The sequence below is a fragment of the Tachysurus vachellii genome, chromosome 1 (assembly GCF_030014155.1).
Source record: "Tachysurus vachellii isolate PV-2020 chromosome 1, HZAU_Pvac_v1, whole genome shotgun sequence".
Classification (NCBI taxonomy): Eukaryota; Metazoa; Chordata; class Actinopteri; order Siluriformes; family Bagridae; genus Tachysurus; species Tachysurus vachellii.
Window position 1 is genome coordinate 2,204,067 of NC_083460.1, and position 20,618 is coordinate 2,224,684.

The 20,618-nt window shown below is 41.1% G+C and overlaps 4 protein-coding genes across 4 annotated transcripts; 1 reads left to right on the plus strand and 3 right to left on the minus strand.

Moving 5' to 3' along the window:
* Nucleotides 1–44: 44 nt before the first annotated feature.
* fam151a (family with sequence similarity 151 member A) lies at nt 45–4,685 on the minus strand. The gene is made up of 8 exons (XM_060867470.1): nt 4,420–4,685; nt 3,637–3,786; nt 3,256–3,405; nt 3,015–3,174; nt 2,632–2,856; nt 2,274–2,410; nt 2,048–2,182; nt 45–724 (listed from the first exon to the last, which is right to left on the minus strand). Exons 1-8 carry the CDS (start codon nt 4,610–4,612, stop codon nt 66–68), a joined length of 1,809 nt encoding a protein of 602 aa, XP_060723453.1. The 5' UTR covers nt 4,613–4,685; the 3' UTR covers nt 45–65.
* A 124-nt stretch (nt 4,686–4,809) lies between these two features.
* lrrc53 (leucine rich repeat containing 53) lies at nt 4,810–12,499 on the minus strand. The gene is made up of 6 exons (XM_060867457.1): nt 11,464–12,499; nt 9,938–10,103; nt 9,635–9,754; nt 7,118–7,939; nt 6,183–6,566; nt 4,810–6,094 (listed from the first exon to the last, which is right to left on the minus strand). The coding sequence occupies exons 2-6, from the start codon at nt 9,942–9,944 to the stop codon at nt 4,905–4,907; spliced, it is 2,523 nt and encodes an 840-aa protein (XP_060723440.1). The 5' UTR covers nt 9,945–10,103; nt 11,464–12,499; the 3' UTR covers nt 4,810–4,904.
* cryz (crystallin, zeta (quinone reductase)) lies at nt 12,499–15,821 on the minus strand. Its single transcript, XM_060867517.1, has 9 exons — nt 15,748–15,821; nt 14,996–15,120; nt 14,765–14,917; nt 14,006–14,169; nt 13,854–13,905; nt 13,286–13,435; nt 13,113–13,214; nt 12,923–13,018; nt 12,499–12,687 (listed from the first exon to the last, which is right to left on the minus strand). Exons 2-9 carry the CDS (start codon nt 15,101–15,103, stop codon nt 12,526–12,528), a joined length of 987 nt encoding a protein of 328 aa, XP_060723500.1. The 5' UTR covers nt 15,104–15,120; nt 15,748–15,821; the 3' UTR covers nt 12,499–12,525.
* A 525-nt stretch (nt 15,822–16,346) lies between these two features.
* On the plus strand, nt 16,347–19,576 carry tyw3 (tRNA-yW synthesizing protein 3 homolog (S. cerevisiae)). The gene is made up of 6 exons (XM_060889460.1): nt 16,347–16,546; nt 16,656–16,736; nt 17,191–17,289; nt 17,774–17,845; nt 18,104–18,237; nt 18,436–19,576. The coding sequence occupies exons 1-6, from the start codon at nt 16,373–16,375 to the stop codon at nt 18,641–18,643; spliced, it is 768 nt and encodes a 255-aa protein (XP_060745443.1). The 5' UTR covers nt 16,347–16,372; the 3' UTR covers nt 18,644–19,576.
* The last annotated feature ends 1,042 nt before the right edge of the window (nt 19,577–20,618 follow it).

Consider the following 20,618-nt stretch of genomic DNA (forward strand, 5'->3'; position numbering starts at 1 on the left):
TTGAAAGAAAATTTGGTTGTTATTTCCTAAAAAACACACCTCTGTATTTTACACGACTGTGTTTATCATGTTTTATTTGGTATCTCGGAGACAAACCCCTTCACTGCTTTTGGAACGTTATAAAAGGTCCGATGTCTGGTCCCGTTACGGAAAAACGTCAAACTCTTCATCTGAAGTCCTTCGATCCTTGTCCTTTGCTCCACAGTGAGAGAAAAACGTTCCTGACTTTGTTGAATGATCCTAATTCCAGCCTCCGATCTGTCCAGATGGACAGCCAACAGCTGCAGTGAGACGTCCTGCCAAACCTCTTGGAAGAGTTCCATCATGTCCTCAACCACCTGTGGTGTGTAACCCTGATCCAGAACCTCCTGAGGCCAGCTAGGTGCCATGGTGACATAGGGGAAAATCTGGTTAATGGTTCTCACAAACTCCAGACCTGTGATGTAGCCTTTGACGTTGAAGACTCCGAGAGAGATATCCATGTTGATCCAGACTGGATGGTAGAGTAGGTCATTAGCATATGCCTTTCGAAGCAGATGTAGTGAGGTAGCTAGCTGTCTCTGGGACTTCACCCTGAGGTAGATGCCCCATGGATTCTTTGAAGCAAGGACCAGATCTAGACAATTTTGAAGAGGCAGCTCTGGCAGTGAACCCTCAACCACTGGAATCCTCACATCACCTGTTCCAGATGTTACCGGAATCACAAGCATCCCACCTGGGCTTTCTAGAAACACAATAAATTTACATTTACAGCATTTAGCAGACACCCTTATCCAGAGCGACTTACATTTTTATCTCCTTTTTTTTTTTTTATACAACTGAGCAATTGAGGGTTAAGGGCCTTGCTCAGGGGCCCAGCAGTGGGAACCTGGTGGACGTAGGAATCGAACTCACAACCCTCCGTTTGGTAGCCCAACACCTTAACCACTAGGCTACCACATCCCGTATGAGGTATCCCACATAAATCATGAGGTAGTGTGATGTCACCAGCCCAAAGTGCACTGTATGGCCAAATGAGATGCACACCTAATAATCACACCCATACGTGCTTGTCATAATAAGCTCCACTCTCCTGGAAGGCTTTCCCCTAGATGTTGGATCGTGGCAGTGGGGATTTGTGTGCATTCATCTACAAGAGCATTAGTGGGATCAGACACTGATGTTGGGATGTTGAGGAGACTCCAGTTCCAGTTTAACCCAAAGGTATTCAATGGGGTTGAGTCAGAGTCAGGGCTCTGTGCAACCTTAACCACCATGCAATGACTTCATGGAGCTCTGGGGGTTTGTACACAGCGGCATCGTCATGCTTGAACAGGTTTGGCACATATTGTTGTGGTGGTCAAGGGTCAGCTACGTTTGGTCCATATAAGTGTAATTATTTTCTTACAACATCTTCTACCGCTTATCCGAACTACCTCGGGTCACAGGGAGCCTGTGTCTATCTCAGGCGTCATCGGGCATCAAGGCAGGATACACCCTGGACGGAGTGCCAACCCATCGCAGTGTACACACACACTCATTCACTCACGCAATCACACACTATGGACAATTTTCCAGAGATGCCAATCAACCTACCATGCATGTCTTTGGACCGGGGGAGGAAACCGGAGTACCCGGAGGAAACCCCCGAGGCACGGGGAGAACATGCAAACTCCACACACACAAGGTGGAGGTGGGAATCGAACCCCGACCCTGGAGGTGTGAGGAGAACGTGCTAACCACTAAGCCACCGTGCCCCGCTACATCATCTTCCAATGTGTTTTATTTTTCATATTCCACAGCAATCTGTCACCAAATATTTAAATTCACGAACATGTTTATTTTTATCCATTAATTGTTATATTTAATGCTGTAGGATGTCTGCAACACAAGTCCCCACGAAATGAGCTTTTTACCACAGATATGATAATGTTAATGTGGTAGATCAAGCACGTTCATATAAAGCATTAGACCTACTGTCAAAGCCCTGCTTTTCTCAAGTGTTCAGATGTTCACTGCTTATTGCTTTTTTTTTTTTTTTTAACTATGGTTTCTGACTTTGCCATACCTTTGAGTACAGACAGAAGAGAAGCTTGGTCATACACCTTCTCCCACAGTATGTTAAATCCATCACTGTTTGCAGGCTTGAAATAGTCCACTATGTCACCACCTGTATAGAACCTTCTTGGTCTATCCTTCTGCTCTAAAATAATGCAAAAAGGTCTATAAATAATAAATAGATATAGAAATATAGAAAACTTCTAAGTTGTTGGAAAAGCCTCTCTGGGACCTACTTGCAGCTTCTTTAAACTGGGACAGCACTGGCTCGTAGATGTCGTAGTAGATGCGCTGAGGGTTAGTATTATCTCTAACGAAGAGCAGGTCATTGACAGTGGGGTTCTCCTGACCTTGCCACAAGGTCAGACTGAACCTGGATCACACAGAAAGTACACAGTTTTAAAAATCTTTGTGCTTATACCTGATACAGCTCCTCATACCTGGGTGATGTCGAGCCAGACATCCACAAGGTGGAGCTCTAGGAACTCCGCCCAAAAGCACAAACCTCCACACCCCTTGGATTTTTGGCTAGGCTCTGCCCAACTATGAGGAGCTGGACTCCACCTCATGGACTTTGTTCTGCGGGTGAAATACCTGGAGGACTGACTGAGAAGCCAGCTTAGGTGAGGCCATCCATTCCTCACCATAACTGCCAGAACAGGAAACGTGATTCTTTGTGGAAGGTGTTTGACAGTTGTGTACATCTCCATCACCATAGCCTTTGTGTAAGTCACATCAGGGAATGGGGGCAGATAAAGAACCTTCCAACCTGGTGAGATGGTCACATCTGGAAACTTTGTCTGGATAAGTTCAAGGAATCTGGTAAGTTCAAAGATGTTAAAAGTGAGATGTAAACCCAAGTTATTGAAGAAACTGTGGAAGATGGATGGTGAATGTAAGAAATAATACACTTCACCCTTCTAACAGCAAAGCCTTGAAGTGTTTTATTCCTCTTATAGCACAAAAATTTAACTCACCGAGTGCCGTTAACCACGGGCCAGAACCCAGGAACGTTTGGACCAGGAAGGATATCAGCATTCAACCATACAGGCCGGTTGATTCCTGTTTGATTCTTGTTCTTGAGAAGATTGAGTGAAGGCTCCACAGCTTGTAGACTTTTAAAATCCAATTTTATTCCTATTTACACGGCAAGAAACAACTGTTTGCTTGAAACCATCATCGAACAGCTATATTTCTTTATCATTATTGATTCTTTACCTTTCTTCGAACGAATAACAGCATCAAGCCACTCTTCCAAAGTGTTATCACTGTAGACATCTGGTGGATGGGCCATGATTGGAATATTGGTTTCGTTGTCTGTATTATGACCTTGTACATTGACGTCAGCTTCTAGAATCATAGTGTCACCTGTGGAATGGGTTGGGTTAATATTTCTGCATCACACAAGAAAAATCGGATTTAGATTGTCATGTCGCTTGCTATCTCGCTTGCTATTTTATCTTGTTTCTTGTTTGTCGATCAATCTAGTCGACCTAGATTCCTTACTGGTTACATAATAGCATAACCTTGGCCCTGAAAGGAAATTATCCCATGATAGTTCAGAGGATCAAAGGTTTTTACAGTACTTATGGTATTTACTTTCCAAGGCTTTTTGGGTTTCAACTTTGCTGTTGGCAGAGTGATACCACGTAGCATAGAGCCCATCTTTCTCTTGAATCTCCCCGTTTTGAAGAAGAAATTCCAGCATGTCTCCATCTGTAGTGAACGGAACCATGGTCTTCGAAGTTTCTGAGGAAGCAAAGCTCGATTCATTTGTATTTGTATAAGGATTAACTAGCTACACTTAGCTATAATAGTGTTCTTCTAGTAAGCAATTAAAATAGCCTATTTTCAAACAAATCACTCTACAAACTTCTGGATACTTTAGCCTCAGCTAGCGCTGAGCAGTGTGGGAAATAAAAGCATTCTTTTAGTGATGAATACAAGACTATCAACATCCAACCATGATGTTAACAATGTTACCGATTGCCACATGAATGCCCATTAATGCTAGCTAGGTATTTACAGAAACTTAACCAAGAGTGTTATTGTGGTCTCTACTACTATGTCTTTACTACTGCTTTTATTAAGAGAGGTTTCCAAATTTAAAATCACAGCATCTTATTAGCTTTTACTGTCATTAGCTACTTTATAAAAAGTGTATTTTAGTGGTAGTTGATGAAATCCTAAGTAGCTTGTCGCTAAGCAGGTTTAATTGCAAAGTAGCTTCCTTAAGACTGAAATAGATGTTGGTCACAAAGCAGCTTTACAGAATTCTGGATGTAGATTCATATTTAGGTCTGTTTGGATTCTACATAAACTCATCAAATATACCACACCACAGAGCTAGACCCAACATAACAAAGATGAGAAGAAATTTACCTGAACCCGAGTTGATGGGCAGAACCACAGAGGTTACTGTTATGATGAGCAGCAGTACAACGAGCCCAACAGCTACACAGATCATAGTGAACTGCTGTTTGGTAAAAACTCCCAGTATAGTCTTTGGTTCCTTTTCTTCATCTTTTTCCTCATCCTCTTGACTATTGTTACTTTTCTTCTTTCTCTCATCCATTCTTGCTCAGTTTTCTCTAAAGGAATCTCGGTTCTGTGGTATGTGTTACGATGTACTGCAGTACAGCCTTTTAAAGTCTCACTATCTTATCAGTGGATCGTAAAGAACAAAAAATTCTAGAGAGACATCGCTTATCAGCACTTGCCGACGTTATCTGACTTGTATAAATTATACTCTTGGCAATCAGAACGGACATAAAATAATATGGTGCGAAATTAGGTCTTGAACACGATCAGGGAATGAACAGCTAAAAATGGCACTCTGGAGACATCTCACAGGACATGTTCGAAACCTATCTGATTTTTTTCTCCAGTGCAGTCTGTGGCCTGCTGGAGGTTTTCTCAGGTACAATCAGTCTAAGCTTCCTCTTTGATGAACCATCACCTGAAGACAGGTACTCCTGGACAACGGAGACCGTCGAGGACATTGGGGCCACAGAGTCATTTGAAATATCTACTCCATCATTTGGCATTTGAAGCTCTTTCTGCAGACTCCTGGCATCTTCTGGTGTGCTCACTGCCAAGCTCAGATCCAGGGTTGGGACTTGAGGGTCTGTAGAATTTTCTGTACCAAGTGGTTTGATACTTTCAGCTAAAAGAGTTGAAGTCTGCATCAGCGAACATGATTCCTCTGGATTCTTTTCTAATCCTTGAGTTTCACCAGGACTGGTTGAACTTTCATCACACTGCAACTTGTTGGTAATCTTGGCCTTCTTAGATGTTTCTTTTCTCTCACCTCCTTTACTGTTCTTTTTCACAACAATCTTTTGAGATTTGTCTTTCTTGAGGTTTTTAGAGGTTTTCTTCACCTCTTTGACATCGTGGCTAGAACCAGACTTGGGATGAACCTGACTTCTTCTAAGAGGGCTCAGATTTAGCTTGACCTTTAGTTTAATACTTCCTTGAGATCTTGCTTTAGGGATTTGCGAATGCCTTGAGTGAGTGCTTCTCTTTTTTCTTTTGGCAGAAACCTTGCCTGGGCTTGGTTTGCATTTCTCTCCAAGTGTTTTAGACATTTTTGTCTTGCTAATTTTGTATGGACCCTCTTTTCTAGACACAAACAGGGCACGTTCCATGGACAAATCAAATGTTACACTTCTCTGCACTCTTGCTTGATTTCCACCCTGCTGGTCCACTTCAGACTGGTTGAAATTTAAAATATCTTTGTACACAATGACCTTAGAGCTTCTGGGAAGTATACCCTCTTCTTTATTTCTAGATATATTGTCATCCGCATAGGTTTGATGATAGTGGTGTATTGGTAAAGTACCATATCCTCCATGTTGTTGCTTAAATAATGGCATTTTGGTGTTTAGTTGTTCATTTGGGGTAAAGGTTTGTCTCTGGGCGATGGATATTTGTCTTCCCAGAGCTATCTGGTGCATTCCCATGGTTGACGTATCTTGTCTAGAAACTGGTTGTCTGCGATAATCAGCGTTTAACCCACCGATACCTTTCACATTGTGTCTTTGAGCTCTAACATCTGTAATTTAAACAAGAATATGTTAAGAAATACATAAATGACCCTGAGCAAATAAATCATTCCCAAGAAGACACCATTCTTTACATACCTTCATCTTTAATCCTTGATGGACAAACATCAGTGTCCTTCCATTGGTCACTGCTCATATAGGTTGACCATTCTTCTTCGCTATTAGGCTGAATTCCCCTGCTGTTTGTTCTGTGATGGAAAGTATTTCTGCAATTTTGGCATATAAAATGGTTCCCCATGGTGTCTGGTCTGCTATCAGATGAAGTATCCTCTTTGTCACAGGGTGGATGGCCTCGATAGTTGGAGTTATGGAAAGCATAAGACATCACCTTGCTGCCTTCAGAGAAGTCCCATGTCTGGCTGGATTGTTCCTCAGCTCCTTTTGCCCCCTGCATTGGTTTAAACCTTCTACCCAACTTCCTTTGTACAACTGCAAATATTGCAAGTGTAACTAGGACACCACCTGAAATGTGAAGAATTCTCTTGTTAGAAAAGTCCAGACAAATTCACATTCTTCATTTGGTTTAAAGTTACAGGGTTGTGGTCAGATTTGATCTCAGAACTTTTCATCACTCGATCAGACAATGAACTTGGATGTAGTCTTTCACTCACTCACTCACTCACTCATCTTCTACCGCTTATCCGAACTACCTCGGGTCACGGGGAGCCTGTGCCTATCTCAGGCATCATCGGGCATCAAGGCAGGATACACCCTGGACGGAGTGCCAACCCATCACAGGGCACACACACACATACACTCTCATTCACTCACGCAGTCACACACTACGGACAATTTTCCAGAGATGCCAAACAACCTACCATGCATGTCTTTGGACTGGAGGAGGAAACCGGAGTACCCGGAGGAAACCCCCGAGGCACGGGGAGAACATGCAAACTCCACACACACAAGGCAGAGGCGGGAATCGAACCCCCAACCCTGGAGGTGTGAGGCGAACGTGCTAACCACTAAGCCACCGTGCCCCCTGTAGTCTTTCATATTCAGTAAATACTTACTCAGGCAAGAAAAGACAACAGCGATAGTAACATCTCTGATGTAGCGTTGAGATGTGATGGAACTCTTAGCATTGACACCCGCTGTAATGGTTCTGTCAGCTGGCATGCAGTTAGCCTCAGTTAGCTCCAGCACTGTCTGAACTACATTGGGGTTGTCTGAATTAGCACACGCCATCTTTTTCCCATTGCACAACACTTTCAATGGAGACTGAATGTAGCTGTTGAGGAACTGAGTGAGCTCTTTTAGCTCACAACTACAGTTCCAGCGATTAAGGTCCAGGTTTAGCATTGAGAGGCGTGAGAGATAGGAGAAAGCATCAGGCACATTCTGCAACCTGTTTCGTGAGAGATCCAGACTACTGAGACGTGGCAAGTTGCGGAAAGTGTCTCGGCCTACGTAGGTGATGAGGTTGTCTGACAAATCCAAGGTCTCCAAGCTCCTCAGGTCAGATGATGAGAAAGTACTCGAGTTGAGGCTGGTGAGAAGATTCCCCTCCAGCAGCAGAGTTTTCAGAGATTTGGTCTTCTGAAACCAGGATCCATTAAGTTCCTCTAGAGCGTTATGGCCCAAATGAAGCGTCTCTAGGTTATGAAGCCATGAGAATGTCAGTCTATCCAGTGAGGGGCTGGAGATAAGATTGTGGTCCAGAGATAGCGTTCTGAGAACTGTCAGGTTTTGGAAAGCGTTGCCTGTGATGTTAGAGATGATGTTGTTGCTGAGCACCAAAACGCTCATGTTGGATAAATCCGAGAACACAATGCGGTCCACGGTGTCTATGAGTCCATCAGTGAGCATCAAGGCTTTGGTTGAATCTGGAGCCTCTGGAGATGACAGAAAAGGATCAGGAAAGTAGTGTTAATTTCGTCAGACGAGACGAGACAAAATATGTTCGTCAACAACCTTTTTTTTCATAACTAAGACGAGACGATGACAAGACTGCACCACTGTCCAAAAACGCTGACTAAGACTAAATTAACATGCGTTATTGTTGACGAAAAAAGACGAGACGAAAATGTTTTGTATAAAATAAAAACTAAGATAAAATCTCTTCATTTTCGTCTACAATTGTCTCTGCTTTTTCATCAGCTGTTACGCCTTTAAAATATTCACAACGAGTTTGCGGCTTCGCGCTGTTTAGTGTGTGCGTAGAAACAATTCGTCCACGCGCTGCTAAAAAAAACAACAACTCCTGAGCGCAAGTCCACCCTAGGTCTAGTCAGGCTTTTTGTGTTAAATTATATTTCCTGTCGCTCCGCAGGCTCTTTTATTGTACATGACAGCTTATGTCCCGATGACCGGTCTTTGCATTACGATTAAAAGCAGTATCAATAAAGTAAAAAATGTGATGTGCGGTCAAGTTCGAGTGTATGCACTGTTTAAACGAGTGTTCTCAACTTCTCACTGTATTTTAGGCCCACAGTAAAGTTGGCCTGTTCTTTTCAGTTTTTCTGAGTATATTTATTTTATTTCTGATTTGAACAGAAACATGAGACACAAGGCGACCAAAACAGTTTTAAAAACCTTTGTAACTTAAGTTGTCAGTCGGAGTCTGTTGGGCTCCAGCTTTTGAGTTGTGTTGGTTAAAATAAAATACTCTTCAGAACAGGTTAATCATTTGTGAATGTGTCTCCTAAATCAGGAAGTGAAAACCAGACACGTTTAACATTTGCATTCAACAAAAATCATTCAACAAGTGTATTTTGTCAGGTAATTATGACATTTAACCAATGTTTGAGATGTGAAACACTTTTTTTTAACTGAAATGTTTATCAGTAATAATGTGTTATTTTAAAAAAGACTACAATTTTTTTACTAAAACTAGACTAAAATTAATGGACTTTTAGTCGACTAAAACTTGACTAAGTGTAATGAGTCTGTCTGTGTTTTGCCCTGTTTCTGTCTGCTGTCTGCCTTGGTGTTAATTGTTTGCTCCGCCCACTCATTTGTTACCATGGACACTAATTGCACTCTATCTCCCCCCCAGGTGTATCGTCTTAGTCTCTGCGTTGTGATTGGTTCCTGTTTGCTATATCTACTCTGTTTGTTCACTTCCCTGGGGTTGGGCGTTGTTGAATGTTGGTGTCTATGTTCCTGTTTCCTGTGTGCTCAGTATTCTGCCCTGTTTTGCCTGCCCGTCTGTTTGCCTGTTTCTTGTTTTGGTCTATTAAAAGACTGAACTGCATTTCGATCCTCACTCGCCCTTGCCTCACCGCGACACTAAGATACCTTGAGTTTTCTTTTGACTAAAACTAGACTAAAATGACGAGACTTTTAGTCGACTAAAACTTGACTAACAAAAAAAAGATATGTGAATGACTAAATATGACTAAAACTAACAAGGACATTTGGCACAAGACTAAGATTAAGACTAAATTAAAAATAGGTGACGAAATTAACACTACAGGAAAGAAATGATGAACTAAGGCTAAGTTCACTTTATGATCGATACTATAGTCAGTTAGCATTTCCTTTTCTGATCTATGAACCGAACATAAAAGGTACAGAAACTTTATCACCTGTGATCATTGAGAGTTTACTGCAGATGATGGCATCGGTGGAGCAAACGATGCAGGAATTCGGGCAGAGTGAAGAAAGCCGAAGTCGTGTTACTGACACCATTATTAGCAGGAGGACACCTGAGAAGCATCATCGTCATTTAGCACGGACTAATTACAGGTTGATTGTATCAAAGCTTGACAAAGTATGACATTAAACAACAGAACTAAATATTGGATTCAGGTCTAAAGGAATCAAGTGAAAAATATGAAATACTTTGATGTGACTAGCAAATGTTATAACAGTATTATAATCACACTTACTTTTCATGGTTTGTCAGTGAATCAGTCACATGGTGTTGCTCGCACGTCCCTCAGAATCTCGCCGTGGGTTCGATGTGATGATCTATTATTTGATGAAATAAACCTATACTGCTATGTGACCAGCTCAAGCAGACCTCTTGCAGCATCTTCGTCTCCCTCTGTGCTCCTGTTACGAAGCAGCGGTGATAAAACATGCATGATGCTCCACCTGCTCTCTTCAATAACGTATGCAAGGGTGTGTCTCCAGGTCATGAAGATTCTACTGACTAATCTGTTCAATATGTGCTGTTTACTTAGAAACCAAAAGGTTTGTTTACACACCATGTTTATATCTTATTATGTAGCTTTGTAGAAGCCAACATTCTGTTTTCCAACATTTCTGCTTTCGAGCCACATGCACCAAATTCGGACATGTTTTAGACACTGGTCTGAAGTTTGTTGCTATGACTTTTCTAAGCGATCCGAGTACCGGTACTTCCGGTACTGGGTCTCAAAATGGCCTTTTTTCCCATAGACTCCCATTATAAACTTTGGAGGTTTATAACTCGGCAAGCTTTCGAACTATTTACACCAAACTCTGCCAGCTCCTTTAGGGTGATACTAACTTTTAAACTACTTTTAACAAACTTTTAAATTGGTGTCCTGACTGGCCTTCCGGTTGTCCCGCAGCCCCGCCCCCAAAATATGCAAAATCAAAAAACTTGGCATTGACATGTCATGTATCAAAACACTCAGAACAATGGGGGGAACGTCCTCACGGGTATTCTGATGACATCACGTGATGTCACGTGAAAATCAAAAATTAGCCCAACATGGGCATGTCGTATATCAAAACACTCAGCCCAATGAGGGAAATTACCTCACGTGTATTCTGGTGATGTCACGTGAAAATCAAAAATTAGCACAACATGGACATGCGACATAAAAACACTCAGCCCAATGAGGGAAACTTCCTCAAGAGTATTCAGATGACGTCACATGCTTGTCTTCACTTGCCTCCAAATGTTTTCGCACCCTAGCTTTCTGTCCACTTACTTCTAAAAGTAACACTGTCCCTTATGCCCACTCACCTCCATAAAGCACCGGCCTTTGCGAATATGCGAATACTTGCTTCGTCAAAGCCGACATCAAAGTTTGTCGTGACGAACTTTACAAATCTAGTTAATCTTTTTTATTTATTATTAGTTGCCAAAATGTTACTACGTTTTGTTGCATTAATTCTCAGATTATTTTACTAGACTGTTTTTATTATTATTATTATTATTATTATTCAGTGCTTCAACCCTTATGTTGCAGAAACCTTGACATGTACAGTGGTTCTAGTGGTGGTGGTGGAGGTGGAACTCCATCATTATCAAAGATATTTATATAGAATTTCTACATTACTTAACAGGTCACATTAATCAAATTCCTTCTATCTGATCCTTAATAACCGAAAGAAATCCAATAAATAAATCTAAAAGGCAAATTTTACAGCAGTCATTATTTTCCATTTCATTAAAGAACATCCAGGTTCCTGATCACACCTTACACGAGGTCGAGAACCATCATGGTTTCCGTAGTCCTGCTGGTTTCCGTTCGGTATTCAGTGGATCGTCCCTCTGTTGTGGTTCAGCTGAAGGGTGTAACAGGTACCAGGTAGACTGACAGTGTCCTGTTACTGCTCTTTACCTGAGTGCCACCTGATCTTACAGACGTCTTTCAGAGCGGCGAGGACACGAGTTCACTTTACTGTCAGCTCCAAAATGAGAACATGGCAACATCCACACAGTATCCTTAAATAACATGCGCATAATACATCAGTCAGTCTCAGCGGAGGAGGCGTGGCTTATGTATCTGTCAGTCTCAGCGGAGGAGGCGTGGCTTATGTATCTGTCAGTCTCAGCGGAGGAGGCGTGGCTTATGTATCTGTCAGTCTCAGCGGAGGAGGCGTGGCTTATGTATCTCTCAGTCTCAGTGGAGGTGTGGCTTATGTATCTGTCAGTCTCAGTGAAGAAGGCACGGCTTATGTATCTGTCAGTTTCAGAGGGGGAGGTGTGGCTTATGTATCTGTCAGTCTCAGCAGAGGAGGCGTGGCTTATGTATCTGTCAGTCTTAGCGGGGGGAGGCGTGGCTTATGTGTCTGTCAGTCTCAGAGGGGGAGGTGTGGCTTATGTATCTGTCAGTCTCAGCGGAAGAGGCGTGGCTTATGTATCTGTCAGTCGCAGCAGAGGAGGCGTGGGTTATGAATCTGTCACTCAGCAGAGGAGGCGTGGGTTATGAATCTGTCAGTCTCAGCAGAGGAGGCGTGGCTTATGTGTCTGTCAGTCTCAGCGGAGGAGGCGTGGCTTATGTATCTGTCAGTCTTTAGAACACATGCTTTAGAAAACAGTTTAAATTTTCAGCTCATTTTAAACAGAAATACTAATTATAAGTTCAACATTTTTAAAATAGCATACTTCAGGTTTAAATTATTTAAGAAATACCTATTTATAATATGTAACATATGTATATATAACATATGTATATGTATAACATAAGTATGGAACACATGCTTCAAATTTGATCAAAAACAAAACCCCTTAGATTAATGAGGTTTTTATTGGTTTTCACATAACAAGGATCATTTTCCCAGCAGCGCCAGAGTTGTTGATGATGTCGTCATGAGCTTGAGCAGCTTTTTCGAGTGAGTACTCTGAACCAATCACAGGTCTGAGCCACCCGGCCTCCATTCCTGCGAACAGTGCTGCAGCTGTCTCATCCTTCTCCTCCTTCACAGATCACACACACACACAACATATCTTTTGGACTGTGTCGGATGATCATTAGTGACGCTGACACTGCTGGGCCCCTGAGCAAGGCCCTCAACCCCCAATTGCTCAGTTGTATAAAATGAACTAAAAATGCAAGTGTTTGCCAAATGCAATCGTTCAGTCTCAGTGATGGAGGCGTGGATTATGTAGATTATGTAACACCATTGAATGGTAATAGATTTGCTCCACTTACCTTTGTGGCATGAAACACAGCCACTCCGATGATACTGGACTCTTTAGCCATCGTGTCTCTTGGGTTAATCTCCACAGAACCTCGACACCCCACAATCTGTAAGAACATCATAATAATGGCAGTAAGGAAGAAAGCACTAAACACAACCATCTAAATATGTGTGAGGAGAAATACAGGCTGCGTCACACACCATCACCCTGCCTCCAAATGCCAGCAGTTTCAGGTCCTTGCTCAGGTTCACATTTGACAGCATCTCGATGATCACGTTAACACCGTGACCTCCGGTCGCATCCTAAACACACATGATGATGAATAGTAATCATTTTCCTTCTCCTCTCGTTACTGCTTGGAAGTTGAACATACCAGGATTTGATCCATGTAATCTTTCTCTCTGTGGTTAAAGGCCACGTGAGCTCCATTACTGAGCACGAGCTTCATGCCTTCAGGGGTTCCAGCCGTACCCAGAACCTTCAGTCCACACGCTCGGGCCAGCTGACACGCTGCCACTCCTACCTAACACACACACACAGGAAAGAGAACAGACAAGCAACTCATACACACGTTGCGTAAGAGTATTAAAATAAAAGGTTTCGTTATTTTCCACATTAACATCAGCACCAAAACAGGAAAGTCATCGAAAAGTTTTTTCAATGCCAGCAAAAAGCGACCACAAAATTAATTATTTTAGATTTCTGTTATTAATAATAATAATAATCATAAACCTTTGTTATAAAATAATTTTATATTTCTATTTTATTATATTATTAATAAATCCATCAATCAACTAATTAATTAAAACCCAGATTTCAAGATCATGAAAATCAGAATTTTTCAGAATTTATAAATGATGATGATGATGATGATTATTATTATTATTATTATTATTATTATTATATACACAAGTTGAAGAAATGAGAGGTTTTGTTCTTACTCCTCCACTGGCTCCGTGAATCAGAACAGTCTCTCCTGCTTTAGTATGAGCCCTTTTACAGAAAAAATATGAACACTAATTTTAAAAGAGAGGCACAGACAACATCTGGGAAAAACATACAAACCCCCCACGAAACATTTGCTTATTCCTACTTGTGAAATAAAGCCCTGTATGCAGTGAAGTACGGGATTCCCACCGCAGCTCCTTGTTTGTAATTCAGACAATCTGGCAGTTTGTGAACGGACGCCTCTGAAGCCACGCTGTATTCGGCGTATCCTCCTGTCTCGGTGCCGGTGGTGAACACTCGATCACCTGCCTGGGAGAAGACGCTCGCTGCTAGTTTGGTGTTGGAAATGCAGCACTCTGATGTACACTGAAGCTCTACATTATAAATCAACTTTCTAATAAACCCAAAGTGCGGTTTATTAGTAACAGTGTTTAGCTCAGGAGTTATTGACTCGGGAAACTCCAATCTGTGAATATGTGACCAACTTTACTTAAGACGCCGAGGTGCTTTTTTCCTTCTCGATAGGTGAGTAACGTTGGTTTTGTTTTGTTACACAGAACTAATATATGCCTTTGTCCTTTACATGATTATGCTTGTGTGTCATTTTTGCTTGTTTGTTTATCTGCAATCGTATTGTTCTTCCTTCAGCTATGATAAAGACACATTTCTTTCTATTAGTTGCCTGGGTTACGTATGTACGTGTGGGCGGAGCTATCGATACAGGGGTGGGACCCATTTGGGTTAGGGGCGTGTTTGTTTTGGTGATTTCAAATGTCAACATTGGCTTTCAAACAACGGAGACCCCACCTTTAAAGTTAAATCTCACATTCATTTCACTCATACACGTTTTTTTCTATCTAATTAGTAATACTTAAAAAAAAAATTATTTTAAAAAACAGGTAACCTTCAGGAAGTGAACTCCATCTCCCACAGCCTCAACCACGCCGGCTACATCCGACCCGGGAGTGTATGGGAGACTGGGTTTGCGGGCGTAAGCTCCAGAACGGATATACGTCTCCACAGGATTCACTCCGCACGCGTGCACTCGAATGAGCACCTTTAGCACAAATGAGAAATGTTCACAGCACATACAGATGGATGGATAATACAGCTGTGTGGAAACTATGACCTTTACCTGTTTGGGTCCTGGAGCAGGAACCGGAATGTCAGAGCAGAACTTCAGAACCGAAGGAGCTCCAAACTCGGAAACTCGTATTGCCTTCATCACTTTTAATGAGGTCATTTTTACTGTTGGGAAACCTGTCACAGGTTCACACTATTATTCACATACATTACTAACGTGAAGCCAAAATGTCCTGTAGCAGGAGCTGTGAGAGCAGGACAAGGTTCTCTGGAGGTGACCAGTGGCGTGAATCATACATTTTATTAGTCATTTTGATTTCAACTTATTTTATGTTAAAATGTCCCTCGAATTCATAAGGCATTAAAGTACAGCATGATCAAAAAGAGTCATTATTCTGCACTCGACCACCATTACTCAAGTTATAACAGAATTATACTCAAGTTCTAATGACATGTTGCTATATTATTATAATTAATTATAAATTACTTCTATTATTATATTATTAATGATTAATTACTGTATCATATTGCTAAATATGTGTTATTATATGATTCAGAAACAGCTCCATAATTATTGCTTGTGTGGATATTCAAATGTTTATTTTCTGAATTAGACTTTAATTTATTTCCTGCATGAAATAAACAACAAATGTAAACAAGACCAGTTTGCATAAACTACTGATGATCAAAAATAAGCTTTTAAAGTCAGACAAGCATGCTATCTATTGCACAATGCATCAAAAACAATAAACAAAAAGACTTTTAATACAAGATCCAGTCGTGTGTGACGTGTGTCAAACTCACCAAGCTGCAAACACACACAGTTAAGTCTAGATCAGACTTTATAACTTTGAGTTTCGCGATGTCGTAAATACTTCCGCGTCACATGATACCACGCGGCTACCATACCATACTCTTCACGCACAACAAATCCCGCCTTATTGCGCTGCGATTGGGTTGCGATTCAACCTCGCGATCTGATAGGCTAACAGGACAATCAGTCAGGACATCGCGAACTAGACTGCAAGAATCGACTCTTAGATTCAAACCGTCGATTCAAGGAGTTCATTCTAATTGTCAACATAATTAAATCTCTTAAACATAATTAAATCTCCTGTGAGAAAAAAACAATAGAATTACAAAACGTTTAATAAATCAAATTCTTTGTATGGAATAGAATCCAACATTTTGGAATCGACTCCTAAGGCTCAACGCATTCCGGCGAGGAATCGAGTACTTATTTTGCACTCGGTTCTGAATCGGTTTGCAGGAGTCGGGATTCGCCGGAAGAAGAAACAACAACAACAACAACCACGTGTTTTAGCAACTCATTCAAACACAGAGCTAGCTTTCAAAAAAAAAAAAAACAACAACAATAATTATAGGCAATATTTAATAATACCAGTTGTTTATTAGCCGAGTATCTGCTATGGAAGGAGCAAACACGTTTAAACAGTGGAAGAAACAGTGTTTAAACAAGCTGGACTTGAGTAAAAAGGGCAATATAGATGAGGACATCAACACTCTGGTCTCATTTCTCAATAATTCTGACAATTATTTTACTACGAGTTCATGTTCTGGGAGAATCATCCTGATTGATGGGGTAAAGAACACACGTTGGATCAGGATTCATTCTAACAAGCCTTAATTAATCAATGAATCAATTAACCAATCAATCAAGCCCTGGGTTCTGTGTTGTGTTTGTTTGGCAGGTTTCAGACTGTGTGGATGTGCAGAAACAGAACTGTACCTGGTTATTTGTCACACATAACACGTGTACCAAAGACGACGTGGTAAGAGTAAGATTTTTTTTTATCACATAAAACACATCTTTAAGGTTTCTCCATTAAGTTAAAGCTCAGGCTGGAGCTTTTACAATCACGTGGCATTTCCATGCTAATGCTTTCCTTCCATACAACAATCTGTATATCAACCCTTAAAGTAATACATGGCCTTCATCTTTATTTTACAATGAAATAAGTGTTATTTGTTAAAAAACCTCAGTTAATGATTCAGTGATACAGGAGACTAATAAAAACACTGCATAAACATCTCTTATCATGCAAACAGTATTTTATTGCAAGTCCATGTGTGAGTTAATATAAACACGAGCAAACTGATATAAATTCAACAATGAGCCTTTAAGCTGGTATTGTAACCTACAACAGATTACACACACACACACACACACACACACACAGGACCTGATCAGATGATTTCAGCTGAAAGACTTTTTCATCTCCTCAGATTGCTGGTTTGGAGAAATCTTCTGGAGACGCCGTGTTTAAGTTTGAACCTTGTGTTCTTCACGTGCAATGCAAACAGCTCGAGGATGCACAACTCCTGGTAACGCTAACATGGAACAATGAATTTATAGATCAGTAAAATATTTTGGTATAATACAATTCTTGTTGGGGGGCATGGTGGCTTAGTGGTTAGCACGTTCGTCTCACACCTCCAGGGTTGTTGGTTCGATTCCCGCCTCCACCTTGTGTGTGTGGAGTTTGCATGTTCTCCCCGTGCCTCGGGGGTTTCCTCCGGGTACGCGGGTTTCCTCCCCCGGTCCAAAGACATGCATGGTAGGTTGATTGGCATCTCTGGAAAATTCTCCGTAGTGTGTGATTGTGTGAGTGAATGAGAGTGTGTGTGTGTGTGTGTGTGCCCTGTGATGGGTTGGCACTCCGTCCAGGGTGTCATCCTGCCTTGATGCCCGATGACGCCTGAGATGGGCACAGGCTCCCCGTGACCCGAGGTAGTTCGGATAAGCGGTAGAAGATGAATGAATGAATGAATAATTTTTAAAAATTTTTTTTACCCCCCATACACACAGCACTCTGTGGCTATAAACGCAGGCTTCAGGAACTCTGGAGTGACCATGGGAAAGAAAGGCAAAATCATTATGGTAAAGTTTCAGACTTTATAAATACACACCTCAAACATTATACGATTATTTAGACACGTTTGGTTTCTTTGGGTCTTGTCAAGTCTTGATATCTGAGATAAATTGATAAGTAATTCAACCTTTAAATGTTAAGGGGCGGGGCTTAAGTGGGCGGAGTGATGACAATGCTCAATGTTTATTTTTCACTCAGCATTTCATTATAATACGATAAAACATTTACCTCACCACTGGTTTTCTGTTGAACGTGATTAAATGCAGGCTGTACGCAGTACCCACTGTCTCGAAGTTCCTCTTAGCCACAAAGGGAAGGTCCTGGTTTCAGAAGAATATATAGCGTTTATTGTCGGAGTCGCGAATAATAAAATGGACGAAAACCTAAAGAGAATCGAAAGGTATTTTGTTGCATTTATATTCTGTTCAGTTTCCTAACGAGACCTTCTGAACCAATCAGAACAGAGAATTCAGAAACTATATATTTCCTATATAGGTATTCTGGATATCACATTACAATGTAGAACTAATTAGCACTTAAAAAAAAAAAGACAGACATACAGACTGTATAAAACAAGCTTGTGTTTTGTCTGTCTCAGGTTTTCTGACTGTCTGAGATCTGCGCTGGAGCCAGAGGAGGAGAAAAGGTCTGTAAAGGACGCAGAGTCGGATGAGAGAGCTGTGTACAGACGGAGGAGAAGAAGAGAGAGAGAGACAGGCGGCACAGGATCGGACTGTAGCGTCAGACCACTGAGCGACGGCGAGCAGAGCAACGAGCTGGACTGCGAGCTGAGGCTGTTCTCTTAGAGCTGATGCTCTCATGAGGCTTCACAGACTCCTCATCCTGAACAGCCTGATTATTAATTATTATTATTATTATTATTATTATTATTATTATTATTATTATTATTATTATTATTGTTTTAAATGGACATTTAAATATCATCAGTTTTATACGAAATCACTATATGGTTAGTTCACTTTCAGTGTTTTGTGTACAAATGAAAGAATTTATGGGGGCACGGTGGCTTAGTGGTTAGCACGTTCGCCTCACACCTCCAGGGTTGGGGGTTCGATTCCCACCTCCACCTTGTGTGTGTGGAGTTTGCATGTTCTCCCCGTGCCTCGGGGGTTTCCTCCGGGTACTCCGGTTTCCTCCCCCCGGTCCAAAGACATGCATGGTAGGTTGATTGGCATCTCTGGAAAAATTGTCCATAGTGTGTGATTGCGTGAGTGAATGAGTGTGTGTGTGTGTGTGCCCTGTGATTGGTTGGCACTCCGTCCAGGGTGTATCCTGCCTTGATGCCCGAGGTAGTTCGGATAAGCGGTAGAAGAATGAATGAATGAATGAATGAATGAATGAATGAATGAATGAAAGAATTTGAAGTATACTTAGTTTAATTATAAAATCCATTACTTGTATAAATTATACATGACACTATATTTATATATAACTCCAGAGAATTAAGCAACATGAGCTCAGTTATCATTGGGCAGAACGCTTCGATTTATTTTTAGGTAATGGATCCTCAAAAGCACAGAAATTTATTATCTAAAGCTTCCTTTAAGGAGATGCTTTTTTTTTTTTTTTTTTTAAATCCTGGTAATGAATTATTATTATTATTATCAACAATTATTAGTCTTAAATGTCGGTGCTTTGCGTCAGTCAGACTCAAAGTCGGAACACGCCGCATGTTTGTCTTATTTATGTAAAGAAGTTGAAATAAAAATACAGGATAAGTGAGACGACTGTTTTCTGAACTTAACGTAAATTAAACGAAATTAAAAAAAAGTTTAGTCTCTTTTATCCAGCGTCTCGTAAACACACGACGACGCTTCATCGGTTAATTCGTAAAAAAGGTTCACTTAAGATTAAAGCTCAGACACTTCAGAGAAAATCCACATGAATCTCACATGTGTACACTGTAGCCTTTATCTGCTTCGTATTAAGATGGTATTCGTCTGTGCCAAGCTGTCGCTGGTGAAGCTGGGCTGTGGTTTGGAAGCCCATTTCCTCAGGATTAGAGATCATTACTCTTACAGACTCGGGCCTATGTGATGGCTCATTTGGAGGATTTGGCTCATTAGCAAGTTCCTCCTCTACCATGTGAGGTTGGTGATGAATTGTGTTTAAGAAGTGAACACAGTTGCTTTGTGGATTTGATCAGGAACAGCTGGTGGTCCATGTGTCCTGTCCTGTGGTGTGGTGTGGTGGAAAACGATTACCTGACCAATCATGACAGGCAAAAAAAGATCTGCTCAAAGACATAAACATCTGAAAAGATGATGCTTTTTATCTTAGCTGACGGGTCAGTAGTCTAGATCCCTAACCACAGCTTCACCTGTTTATCAGGAAACCCAACAAAGGACCTCCCATCAAACCAGTCAAAGCTGAGGACCACTCCATAAACGTGGGGTGACCCCGGGGCAGGATGGTTTCAGTTAGGCTTCTGGTTTATTAGTTTTAATTTAATTATTGAAAATACAACCATCAGAATTATAATTCACATTATAAATATTCTATAACATGCAGGTAAAAAAAAATGAATTAAAAAAAGAATCATTGATTCCTTACAATAATGAATCGAGTGTGTGAAAAATGAATCTTGTAGGAATCACATCTGTGGAAATGAATCAAGTGTAAAAGTCGCATAAAATGCATGAATCATGTAAGAATCATGAACTAGAATGTAACTGAGATTCAATTGTAATTTTAGGCCACGCCCACTTTGGGATCCAGATCAGGATATTTACAGATATTGCTTTTGAGTATGAAATGTAA

Coding starts and splice junctions, on each gene's coding strand:
- lrrc53 (XM_060867457.1), bottom strand. Junction 7,940..9,634: donor TAAACTCTCAATGATCACAG/GTGATAAAGTTT, acceptor TGTCATCTCCAG/AGGCTCCAGATTCAACCAAA. Junction 6,095..6,182: donor ATCAAGGATTAAAGATGAAG/GTATGTAAAGAA, acceptor TTTAAATTACAG/ATGTTAGAGCTCAAAGACAC.
- fam151a (XM_060867470.1), bottom strand. CDS start 4,612: ATGGATGAGAGAAAGAAGAAAAGTAACAATAGTCAAGAGGATGAGGAA. Junction 3,787..4,419: donor GCCCATCAACTCGGGTTCAG/GTAAATTTCTTC, acceptor TTGCTTCCTCAG/AAACTTCGAAGACCATGGTT. Junction 3,406..3,636: donor AACCCAAAAAGCCTTGGAAA/GTAAATACCATA, acceptor CCCATTCCACAG/GTGACACTATGATTCTAGAA.
- tyw3 (XM_060889460.1), top strand. CDS start 16,373: ATGGAAGGAGCAAACACGTTTAAACAGTGGAAGAAACAGTGTTTAAAC. Junction 16,547..16,655: donor GAATCATCCTGATTGATGGG/GTAAAGAACACA, acceptor TTTGTTTGGCAG/GTTTCAGACTGTGTGGATGT. Junction 17,846..18,103: donor AGAAAGGCAAAATCATTATG/GTAAAGTTTCAG, acceptor GATTAAATGCAG/GCTGTACGCAGTACCCACTG.
- cryz (XM_060867517.1), bottom strand. CDS start 15,103: ATGACCTCATTAAAAGTGATGAAGGCAATACGAGTTTCCGAGTTTGGA. Junction 13,906..14,005: donor TACAGGGCTTTATTTCACAA/GTAGGAATAAGC, acceptor TTTCTGTAAAAG/GGCTCATACTAAAGCAGGAG. Junction 12,688..12,922: donor CTGTGTTTCATGCCACAAAG/GTAAGTGGAGCA, acceptor TGATCTGTGAAG/GAGGAGAAGGATGAGACAGC.